A 13,247-nucleotide genomic window follows, 5' to 3' on the forward strand; every position below is an offset into this window, starting at 1 on the left:
CCACAACTCTCTAGAGAGTTTCTTTATAATCCTGACTTATTGGCCTTCCCTATAATTAAAGCCTATCGTTGTAAGATTCGTGTATAGAATATATTTATATTGTCTATTTCCTATCATTCTCCAGTTGTCTTTATTTTGTAACCAAGATTTTATACACACACGGAAGCAAACCAAACTAAGCCTATTATTTATTCTTAAAACATCTGCATAAAAATTTAACTTTCAAATGTTTAATTATTCAATATTTTTTTTCCATGTTGGAAAATCTTGTTAACAGTTTGAGGAATTTGAAATAATAAGGAAATGTTGATTTTTTTAATTAATACAGCAAGTGGGTTTAATAGAACGTATTTGAGATGCAAATAAATTGCTTTTATGCCAATGAGGAAGCAATTCAAATCATGTCTACCTTTACACATTGTCTCTTTTCTTCATGAAATATATTAACAGACTGACTAATGCCATAACATGTACGCATAGCTATTTTTGCATCAAATTGGGCATAAAGCAATTTATCAGTTAATTGATTATGCATTTGGTAAAACTTCACCAAATTTATGCAATAAATATATTACATTGAGGTGTAATTTGTTCACTGAGTGACCTTCGTTGTCAGGGGACTTCATTAGAGGGACATTATTCTAAAATTTAAAAAAAATATAAGTCTGCTCCCAGTATTATCTTTAGATAATAATGAGAAGATGTGGTATGATTGCCAATGAGACAACTCTCCACCAAAGACCAACTGACATAGAAGTTAACAACTATAGGTCACCATACAACCTTCAACAATGAGTAAAACATAATACCACATAGCTATAAAAGACATCAAAATGACAAATGTAAAACAATTCAAATGAGAAAACTTAACTGCACTATACACTTCCTGGTTTGTTACAGCCAAGTGGATTTTGTCATTTCATCCTGTCCATCGTCATGGCCGCCAATTTCTGCTGACTCAACTTTTACCCTTGATTTATTTAAAAATTATGATTAGTTCAATAACTGAACTATTTTTTCTTATAGAAACTGTATAAAGACAACAACATCCTGGTTATGGCAAGGAAATTATTTTATTATGGTTGACATGTTTTACCACTTATTTGATTTCTTATATATATAGTAGGTTCAGATCGAAAGAACTAAGGAAAGAAATGACATGTCAACTTTTATTGTGGATAGACATGATTTTTTTATTAGTTGTTATTAGCTTTGAACTAGCAGTTGCAGCAACTGCATTTACTCTCAGATCTGTACTTTGTGTCTTTTTTGTTGTTTAAAGGATGTATAAATACCCTGCCACGTCTGGTCTATGTTTTTGTTAGATGTTTTCTGGTTTGTATCGATCTGATGAGTTAAGACGTACCTTTTTAACTGATTTTTATAGTTTGTTCTTATGTTGTGCTGTAACACCACTGTCCCAGGTTAGGGGAGGGTTGAATGCTCACAAACATGTCTAACCCTGCCACATTCTTATGTGCCAGGGTTCCAAGTCAGGAGTCTGTAGTTCAGTGGTTGTTGCTTGTTCACGTCTGTCATGATTGTTTTTTCGTAAATTGTTTTGTTATATATGAGGCTGTTAGTTTTTCTCAATTCAATTGTTTCATATTTTTCATGTCGGGGACTCTTATAGCTGACTATGATGGTAGGGGTTTTTCTCAAGGCTGTTATTATGGTTGCTTCCATCCACTTCATTTGAATTTTGGTGGTAGTTATCTCATTTCTCAATCATACCACATCTCCTAATTTTTATACAAGGGACTTTCTGGAAGTTTTGCCACTATGTGCACAATCCAACAGCCCGGACAGGCACTCCTGGAAGAGATGTCGTGTATGTTCTTGCTTTACTGTATCATGCGTTGAAATGAAAGTTTCATATTTAATTTTTTTGAAACTTTGTCAATAAATCATTTTCACATCTTTCTGGATATAAACTAGAGTGCAATTGAATATTCAATTAAAAATTAACAGATGTGTAGCTTACCCTACTTAAGTTCAATCAGATCTAAATGAAGAAAGATGAATTCTATATTTGGACAAGATTTGAAAAATGTCTTTTATCTTTTTATGTGAAGTTGGGCATTAGCTTAATAATAGTTCATTAAAGTATTGTATGATACAAGTGGTTGATTTCACAGCTTTATATGGTGAAATTAAGCTAATGCCTATTCATTACTGTTTCCTCTTTAGGTTCTTTAAAACATTATTGAACAAATTGTCGAAGTCTAGAATTTCTAACACATTGCATTATTGAATAAATATGACAAACGTCAATTCCGTCTCACAGCGTGTATGACAGACTAAGAATGTGCCAACCAAGAAATTCATAGTCGTGTCAGTTTCATCACGGTGCTGGCCCCAGTGGGAAGTCATGACGAATACAAGTCAATAACAATAGTGTCGCTAGGTGAAGAAGACAAATATGAATATGTTATGAGGTCGGGAATTATAAATCAAGATGAAGGCTTTAAGATACAAGAATTCTATTGGAAAAGAATAAAGTTTAAATGAGATGGAATCCACTGAGCATTACTATATTGGTTTGAATATTATGCATTTAGGGGTATAGTTTATGGGGTACAAATAAAATGTTCTCATCAACCTGGACTTCTACTGATTAAATTGTTTTTGCGAGTTACACGTACTAAGCATTGATAGACAATGAACAGGATTTATAACAAAAATAAGAAAATGTATCGAAACTTTTATAAAATCTATCAGTTGTTTAATCAGTGTAATGAAGATAAGAAGCTGACGGAGAAAACATAGATTACAGAATAGGGGATACCAGTGTATGGTGTTCAGTTTCCATATATATGTATTATGAGTTTAACCTTATCAGTACAATGTGACTTGGATAAAAGTTTAGTTTGTACTATGGAATCATTGGTATTTATTTCGGTTCTTTTTCTAATTTTCATTGCTTTCAAATGCAAAGTTGAAAAATGATTTCAAAAGTCAAACGCAATACAAATTTCTTAAAGGTTTAATTGTTAATACAGAATCTGTCAATACCACAGAATAAAGAATCCACAAAAATACTATTTTCTGTGAACCAAAACTGGTTCCCTTTCAAAAAAAATAAGTACCTCAAGTCTACAGTGATGTTGTACACTCTACTTATAGTCCTGGTTTGGTACTGGTACTTATTATGGTGCACTGAAAAACTTCACTACTTTTGTAAGTTAGTCATAGCAAACAATGTACTTGCTTAAGTGGAAAATTCTATTTTGATTCATGAAGAGCTGTTTTAGAAATATCTGGTGTTAAAACCAAATTATGCCCAGGTTTATCTGTGTTAAGGTAATTTAAAAAGGCAAATTAACCTGGCCTTTTGCAAGAAAACTTATGTAAATAACAGTTGTATGAGTTTATATGTAGCAGTAAATCACCAAATTAATCTGATTTTAAAATATAAAAGACACATGCACAATGTGATTTATTGATGATAACTATAAGAATGTTGAATATGTCAGCATCATAATTCATTTTCATAAAAAAATTAAAGAGATAAATGAAATTATTCTTCAGCATATCATGTTTAATTCGATAATTCAGTGTGGTAAGATCAGACTATTATTGGATTCTGGTTCTTTCAAGTCAAAGTGATTCCCATGGTTCTCTATTACCAATCCCGTTCTGATTTGGTGATGAAAACACAACAGTTAATGTTTTAATATATTAATTGTTTATAATTAATTATAAAAAAAGCTTTAACATTTTAACAACAATATGGTAGTTAAAATTGTCTCAGTAGAATTATGTTTTATTGTCACAAGTTACCTTTAGTTTCATTGACACAATATCAATGTCTTTTATTCATATTTGAAGATTTTTCTATACAGGATAAAACACAAGTAATTATTCTTAATGTCAATTTTTCATTAAAATATAAATGTGAATCAACAAGATATTTCATTTAAAGAAAAATGTAAACAAGACAATTTATTTTTCCCCTTTATCTATAGGAAAAAGAAGGGCATAATTGTTCATATATCTGCTGGCTAGTTCAAGTTGTATCCTTCAGACTGCCTTAAGAGCAATCAATTAATTCTGAAGGTTTTGTGCAAGGTTGTTTGATTTACATGATTTTTTCTATGGTACAAGTTGTGTTATAATGATTGTTTGTCATTCAAAACATGTTATTAATGTTTTTATAATTAATCTTTCAGCCCCTTCATATATATTCTGCCAGACTTTGTTTTTTGCGCTATTCCATGGTTGTTTAAGTTACTGATTTTTGAGCAATTATGAAATTATAGGTGGTTATGTAGTATCGCTTATTTGGAGGATTTGGTAACCTTTTATTGAGGTGATACATCTTTGCTGTACTTTTAGGTTACCCGAGTACCAGTACATATTATATGATAGTACATGAATAATTTAGTGCCTAATTTCTGGTAAAATTAAACTTATTCATGCAGTATTTAAATCACTGCATTTATAAAATTCACAGTAATAGTTGAACAACCTCTAGAAATACATCAGGGGCATTAGTGAACAAACTCTAGTAATACGTCAGGGGCGTCAGTGAACAACTTCTAGAAATACATCAGGGCATCAGTGAACAACCTCAAGGAATACATCGGGGGCATCAGTGAACAAACCTCTAGAATACATCAGGAGCATCAGTGAACAACCTCAAGAAATACATCAGGGGCATCAGTGGACAAACTCTAGAATACATCAAGGGCATCAGTGAACAACCTCTAGAAAACATCAGGGGCATCAGTGAACAACCTCTAGAATACATCATGGGCTTCAGTAAACAACCTCTAAAACTACATCAGGGGTATCAGTGAACAGCCTCTAGAATACATCAGGGAACAACCTCTAGAAATACATCAGGGGCATCAGTGAACAACCTCTAAAATACATCAGGGGCATCTGAATGAACAACATCTAGAATACATCAGGTCATCAGTGAATAACCTCTAGAAGACATCGGGGCATCAGTGAACAACCTCTAGAAATACAACAGGGGCATCAAAGTGAACAACTTCTAGAATACATCAGGGGCATCTGAGTGAACAACCTCTAGAATACATCAGGGCATCAGTGAACAACCTCTAGAATACATCAGGGCATCAGTGAACAACCTCTAGAAATACAACAGGGGCATCAAAGTGAACAACCTCTAGAATACATCAGGGGTATCTGAGTGAACAACCTCTAGAATACCTCAGGGCATCAGCGAACAACCTCTAGAATACATCAAGGGCATCAGTGAACAACCTCTAGAATACATCAGGGGCATCAGTGAACAACCTCTAGAATACTTCATGGGCATCAGTAAACAACCTCTAAAAATACATCAGGGGCATCAGTGAACAGCCTCTGGAATACATCAGGGAACAACCTCTAGAATTCATCAGGGAACAACCTCTAGAAATACATCAGGGGCATCAGTGAACAACCTCTTGAATACATCAGGGCATTAGTGAACAACCTCTAGAATACATCAGGGGCATCAGTGAACAACCTCTAGAAATACATCTGGGGCATCAGTGAACAACATCTAGAAATACATCGGGGGCATCATTGAACAACCTCTAGAATACATCAGGGGCATCAGTGAACAACCTTTAGAAATACATCAGGGACATCAGTGAACAACCTCTAGAAATACATCTGGGGCATCAGTGAACAACCTCTAGAAATACGTCAGGTGCATCAGTGAACAACCTCTAGAAATACGTCAGGTGCATCAGTGAACAACCTCTAGAAATACGTCAGGCGCATCAGTGAACAACCTCTAGAAATACATCTGGGGCATCAGTGAACAACCTCTAGAAATACATCAGGGACATCAGTGAACAACCTCTAGAAATACATCAGGGACATCAGTGAACAACCTCTAGAAATACATCAGGGGCATCAGTGAACAACCTCTAGAAATACATCAGGGACATCAGTGAACAACCTCTAGAAATACATCAGGGGCATCAGTAAACAACCTCTAGAAATACATCAGGGACATCAGTGAACAACCTCTAGAAATACGTCAGGTGCATCAGTGAACAACCTCTAGAAATACGTCAGGGACATCAGTGAACAACCTCTAGAAATACGTCAGGTGCATCAGTGAACAACCTCTAGAAATACGTCAGGTGCATCAGTGGCTGAGTGGTCTTAGTAGTTTATTTACAGCAGTACTGAACTCCACTAATGAAAACTTGCCGTCACGAGATAGCTAATTACTAAGTGCTGAAAGTCAGGCATTAAATGCCAACAATCAATCAATCAGAAATACAAACTTAATGTTTTGTTCTATAGTGAATCATTTAAACATGAAGCCTGCTGATCCATTTATGTACCAGTATTTAAATTCAGCTATAAATAGTAAGGAAAAACACCATATCAACTCAAGAAAGATCTGTTTCCTTCTTAATATTTAGATGAGATGTAGGCAAACTTTAACATTTCTTTTACAATGATTGGCTGGAATGATGTCACAGAAAAAACAACAAGTGAAACAGCGAGCTACTGCTCACTGATGATACCCCCGCCCAAATATTTCGGTAAACAGGAAGATGTTGAGTGATGAATCTGAAAACGCATCACACGGTAGAGCTGACTTATATAAACCCTGAAACCATATTTCAGAAATACTTGTATTGTAGTTCCTGAGAAAAATGTGACAAAAATTTTCAACTTGGCTATCATGTGTAAAATGATACAAGTGTTCGGTAAACAGGAAGTTGTTGAGTGATGAATCTGAAAACGCATCACACGGTATAGCTGACTTATATAAACCGTGAAACCAAATTTCAGAAATCCTTGTACTGTAGTTCCTGAGAAAGATGCGACGAAAAATATTCATGGGACGGAAGGACAGACTGAAGGATGGACTGACAGACTGATGGACTGACTGACGGACTGGCTGACTGATGGACAGACAGAGGTAAAACAGTATACCCCCACTTTTTTAAAGCGGGGGTATAAATATTATTCAAATTAATATCCACCAGAGATCAAATTGCGTAAAAGGGTAGAATCTATAGGTCATTGTTCAACCTTCATGACAATGAGCAAAAGCCATACACCATGCATAGCAAGATATAAAAGACCCCAAAATGACAAATATAAAACAATTGAAACAAGTAAACTAACTGCCTGATTTATGTACAAAACAATAAAAGAAAAACAAATATGATATAAAGCAACAAACAGCAACCACTGAATTACAGGCTACTACAGTGGTTAATCCTATTCAGATGGTAGATTTATGACTTAAATGTTTCCCATGTCAGCCATGTGTTGATAAAGCTAGGTTTGCTGTAATTGGTAGATGAAGTAAATTAGGATTAATTGTGGTTACCCCTGACAATGTGTGAAAAACCTAAGAGATTGGGGCCTCCCATATTGAATTTATGACCTTTCAAATCAAATACTGTCTACTGAGGATTACACCCTAATGGATTTGGGAATATCAGTCTAGATAATTAAGTCCAAATAGGACGTGTTGCAGTATAGGTTCTCTGTGATGGACTGGCATAAAAAATCCACTAATACACAACATTTTATGCCTTTTTGTTGAGATTTTAGCAATCAATGTTTGTCTTTTTATTGTGTGTCACCAGAAAGATTGTAGATTATTGGATGAATTTAATGAACATTAATACATGCAATGTTTCATCACAGTAAAACAAAGACTTCAGATGCATCGATGCTTGTTCTATGCTTCATTTCACCAAACATCATTTTCAGATTTATTAAGATAGAAATCTGTTGAGCGATGATGTAGTTTTTGAAATTTTATTGATTTTCAATTTTCTAAATTAACTTGTTCATGTATCGCATTATCAGTTTTAATCCCACCAGGGATATTTTGCATGTTGCTGCAATATAATTGCAGTTTTATATTTAAGTCCAATGGGTTGTGTAAAGGGTAAACTGTATCACTCCAGAGTGGTTTTTAATTCCTGTTATTTCATATAAATATAGATATGGTATTTGTGAAGGACTAAATTGTATTTAACATGTAACATAATCATAAAAAAAATTCTGATTTGGAAATGCTGTCATTTTTATGGTTCTGATTAATTTCACTGTTAAAAGTTTTAAATTGAGTTTCAGGAGCAGGTTATAATTGTTGTTGAATCAACTGGAAACTGATATGGAAACATCCAGGATTGAGAATTTATTTCTCATAGAATATAAATAAATCCATTAAGATTACGTTGGAAAATTAAGTTTATTAACGTTTTTTAATCATTTATTTTAACCTTCATTGTCTCACAGTAGCACGCTTGACTGCTTGACAGCAAAGGATGTTTAATGTGGGTTTTATTAGCATCACTTTCATGCCCATTTTGGTTATATCAAAGACAGCAAAAAATCAGATTAGCCAGACAAGATCTACCAATAACTCAACATAGCCATCACCAACAATCAAGTCCTTCAATGGCAATTATTTACCAATTTTTGTGTGTGTATTTTTGTATGAAATCTATAGAAGATGGAGAGAACAGCAAAAATGATCAGCAAGGCAAGATCTTCAAATAAGCCAAATGGCTTAAACTTTAAGTTGACTCCTCATAGGAACACCTTATATGAGTATCCTGGATTTTGATTGGTTGATAGCTAATTAATTTCACCATTTAAAGTTTTATGAATTTCATTATTTGCCTTGGAGTTCGGTACTGTTGTTATTCTATTTTTTTATCAAGTCTGGCAAAAATCTTAAGCAAAATAATAATAATAACTTGAATGTTAAACTTAACTATCTATGTTGATTATGTGTCATTAAAACAGATATATCTGTTTAAAAGGTTTTTTTTATCAGTTTTGAGTAAAAAAATTCCCATTGGCTTAGGAATTTTTACTTTTTTCGCGTTTCTGTATTTTCGCAAATACCCTACACAAAAATGACCCATGAGATGAAGAAGGCTCCAAATAAATTGGGAGATCATTGGGTCAATACAGCAATTGGTAAATTCCAGATGATATCCTTTATTCCATTTGTTCAGCTTTCAAAAAAGGTATTGATTTTGAGGTCAAGGTCTCAACAGTTTTGATAGACTGAAATTGTGGCAAAGAAAAGCCATGACCCCGCAAAAAAAATATGTTTCTTTTCCTACAAATCTTTGAGATTGCAACTCGGTTACTTATATGCACTTTTGTTGCTTCTTTAATTTTAATAAAAAAAAAAATGAATTGAAAGATTAGAATTAAATGAAATGGAAAATTGTTTCAGTTAGCAAATTAATTAAAAAAGCAAGGTGACATTTGAATTACTTTGTGGTATTTAACAATACTGCACTGTATTTTAACCCTTTAAGGATGTTCGCTCCTCTTGTTTTTGAATTTTTGCCAGATATTTGGAATCCTCCAGTTTTATCCATGTAGTTCCATTAAAAAATTCGCCCGCTAACCCCTACTTTTCTTTCCATAATTTGATTACATATAGTTTAAAATGCCATCTTTAAAAATCTTATAAAGTCCTTGTTATTTTTTCATAGTTTTTGAAAGAAAAAAGGTGCCAATGTTAAAAGTATGAAAAATCTAGAGAGAATCATTTCCCGCCAAATTTTTAATTGCTTATATCTCGAAAACAAGCACACAGACCCTTCATTTTTTTCAGCTTTTTTAATTCCTTTATTTATATACTATCAATTTATAACATTCTTTGTAAAAGCTTGTTATTTTGAAACAGAGTAGCGAACATCCTTAAGATGTGAGGAAGTGTTATATATTACTGAGTTAAGCTTCCTTGTTCTGATGTCAAAACTAATTTGGCAGAAAAAAATTCTCTGAAAAAAAAAAAACTTGTAAAAGGAACGTCTATATATAATAATTATATTTGTCAATTTCCCCCCAATCAGTAATTGATGAAGCACTGTCATTTTACAGTTGAATAGCTGATAAGGGATTAAGTGAATTTTCTTAACAAGAAGATGTATTACAAATTCATGATGGAGAAAGTATTAGATTAAACAGGATTTCTTGTACTCTCATTACGTGCAATATGCCGAAACTGAACTAAACCACCAGCCTCATTGCTTTTCTATTACGAAATAGTTAAGGATATTAGGGATAACTAGTTGTTAGGAGGAAATTGCAAAATCGAAAACAGACGAGAGAACACAGTTGCAGATACTACGCTGCATATAATAAGAATGATCATATAATGTTTTTAACAAAGTCAAAATTTGAATTGTTGTCCAGCGATGAAATGTAATCAGTCTTAGAATTTCAATAAGAAAGTTATCTTTGAAGATTGGTTAACAGAGAATTTAATCAGGCTTTAAACTATTATTGATAAAAGGACTTTTTATAGGGTTTTGAATCTTTCTCTTATAAGTAATGCAATCAATTTGAATTTTTCCATGCAAATTAAGTATCCGACTCACTCTTAATGTCGATTTATACAGTGGAAATATTACATAGATTGTATTTGAATTGATGATTATTACATTTTACATGTAAATTAATTCCCCTATGGTTAAATTGTCAGGATCATGTCCAGATTTCATGCGGACAGACGTTTAATTCTTTTTTTTGAAATTTATGTTAAATTTGAAATACTATAAAAACGCGCAGATGTGGTAAGATTGCCATTGAGACAACCATCCAGTCCAGAGTGAATGTATATTTTCAGATGTCAGTGAAAGTCAGTAATAAATAGAACTTCATTTTATGATTGATTAATTCCTGAAGGAAATCTAATGGAGATCCAAGAATGATGATGTAATGTGTCAATGTTCATACATAGTTTTCGTTCCTTGGTTTACACATATGTTACTTTGTGTTTTAACAATGTATTGATACTTTCAACAATCAAGTAATTTAAAATTACATTTATATATTAAACTGTTAATTTCAGTAAAAAATTGTCATATGTTGTAGCAACCTTTATTGACAGAATAGGGTCCCCCCCCCCCCCCCTCCACCCCATACAGTGAAAGAGGGACACTTGAGTGTCTTACCATGTCTCACCATGAAATACATTTCATGGTTATATATGAGACACAAAAATACTACCATAGTTACATCCTATGCATTCATGCACAAGAATACGTTATTTAGACAAAAAAAAAGATAAGCAGCAAGTACTATAGATTATGACTCGCCATACAAGTAACTCCCAATTTTACAATTAAAGAGTAGATTTGTCTAATGGAATGGGCTTTGATAACTCTCTTACAATAAATCACTGTAATTTCAATGTGGGTGGGTGTTAAAATGTGATAAAAGCAAAATTTAAATTATATATTCATCCAAAGCAAAATAAGAAACGTGTGGGTCTTTTGATGTTTTGTTGTTATTATTGATTCAGTCACTTGTTCTATTCCTGTTTGACTGCTTTTGTTTTTTTCTGAAATATTATTCTTTATTGTTTCTTTGAGTTCCGTTACCCTAGGTCTGTGACTTTTCTATAAAAAAAAATATAGCATGATATTATTTATTTTATTTTCAGGAATAAAAGCAGCAGAAACTTCAAAGTCATCTAATCAAGGCGGTACTGTGATATTAAATTGTGAATTGAAATACCCAGACAATAAACCTGTTGATACCATTATTCAGTGGAAGAAAAGCAATCTTAAGACCCCTGTGTTTCTTAGATATAGTAACTATGATGCTAATATACATGAAGACTTCGTGGATAGAATAGAGCTGGTTCAGGGCGCTTCACTAAAAATAACAAGAATACAGGCTAAAGACGAGGGTTGGTATGAGTGTACTATTGACTTTATAAATGGAATTGGTGATACCAAGAAGAATGGTACCTGGGTATATCTTAATGTTAATAGTAAGTATTGTAGTTTCAGGTCATTAATATTTTATTTTGGAAGTTGTAGGTCTTTAAAACGACATTTTTTTGTCTGCATTTTGTAAAAGAATGTAGAACATACATTTTGTTGCATTGGTTAAAGTTTCTGTGGCCTCAGTTCTATCATGGTGTCATGGTACAATGTATTTTGTTTTTTAAATAATCAAATTAAGAAGTGTTGTGTGCTTCGTTGCCTCTAGAGCTTTTGTTGTGAGTTCTATCCTTAGACTGGTGTAAAGTAACAAAATTGGCTAGACATTAAAAATATAGCATTAAATGTGATTATAATAAAGGGTAACAATTTAAGACACAAAAATAAATTTATTTTTTGTGGCATTAATTAAATTTTACTTAAAACATATTTAATACACAACTATTTGACTGTTGTATGTATATAGAAGGAGAAGGTGATTTATTTATTAGTTTGTAAATGGTTTTGTACTAAGTTTCAGTAACTGAGAGTTCTCTTAAATGGGTACTTTGTATCCTTTTTCTTTCTGTTAGTTGTTTATGCCAATATAATGAGTCAAGCCATCTATTGATTTTTACAGTTTTATCGTATATTGTGCTGTTAAATCACTGTCCCAGGTTAGGGGAGGATTAAGTGCTTAGGGACATGTTTAACCACATCACATTCTTTATGTGTCTGTCCAAATTCAGCAGCCTATAAATCAGGTGTTGTCATTGGTTGCTGTCTGTCATGTTTGTATTTTCCTGTATCGTCATTAATTCGGTTGTTCAGGTTTTCCTGTTTGAATTGTTTCACATTTTGCCATATTGTGGCATTTTTTAGCTGTCAGACTATATGTTATGGGTTCTGTTCATTGACTGCCTTACTGTAACCTATTGTTGCTTACATCCACATCATTTAGCCTCTGGTGTACAGTTCTGTTCATTGACTGCCTTACTGTAACCTATAGTTGCTTACATCCACATCATTTAGTCTCTGGTGTACAGTTCTGTTCATTGACTGCCTTACTGTAACCTATTGTTGCTTACATCCACATCATTTAGCCTCTGGTGTACAGTTCTGTTCATTGACTGCCTTACTGTAACCTATTGTTGCTTACATCCACATCATTTAGCCTCTGGTGTACAGTTCTGTTCATTGACTGCCTTACTGTAACCTATAGTTGCTTACATCCACATCATTTAGCCTCTGGTGTACAGTTCTGTTCATTGACTGCCTTACTGTAACCTATAGTTGCTTACATCCACATCATTTAGCCTCTGGTGTACAGTTCTGTCATTGACTGACTTACTGTAACCTATTGTTGCTTACATCCACATCATTTAGCCTCTGGTGTACAGTTCTGTTCATTGACTGCCTTACTGTAACTTATTGTTGCTTACATCCACATCATTTAGCCTCTGGTGTACAGTTCTGTCATTGACTGCCTTACTGTAACCTATTGTTGCTTACATCCACATCATTTAGCCTCTGGTGTACAGTTCTGTTCATTGACTGCCT

The 13,247-nt window shown here is 33.3% G+C and overlaps 1 protein-coding gene across 1 annotated transcript in view; it reads left to right on the forward strand.

The window, feature by feature from the left end:
* The window catches only part of LOC127702969 (protein turtle homolog A-like), a 143,305-nt gene that overhangs the window by 83,475 nt on the left and 46,583 nt on the right, over positions 1–13,247 (forward strand). The window contains exon 3 of the mRNA XM_052207329.1: positions 11,423–11,755. Coding sequence (XP_052063289.1) covers positions 11,423–11,755 — 333 coding nt within the window. The remainder of the gene's footprint in view (positions 1–11,422; positions 11,756–13,247) is intronic.

The sequence above is a fragment of the Mytilus californianus genome, unplaced genomic scaffold, assembly GCF_021869535.1.
Source record: "Mytilus californianus isolate M0D057914Y unplaced genomic scaffold, xbMytCali1.0.p SCAF_5, whole genome shotgun sequence".
NCBI classification, from domain to species: Eukaryota; Metazoa; Mollusca; class Bivalvia; order Mytilida; family Mytilidae; genus Mytilus; species Mytilus californianus.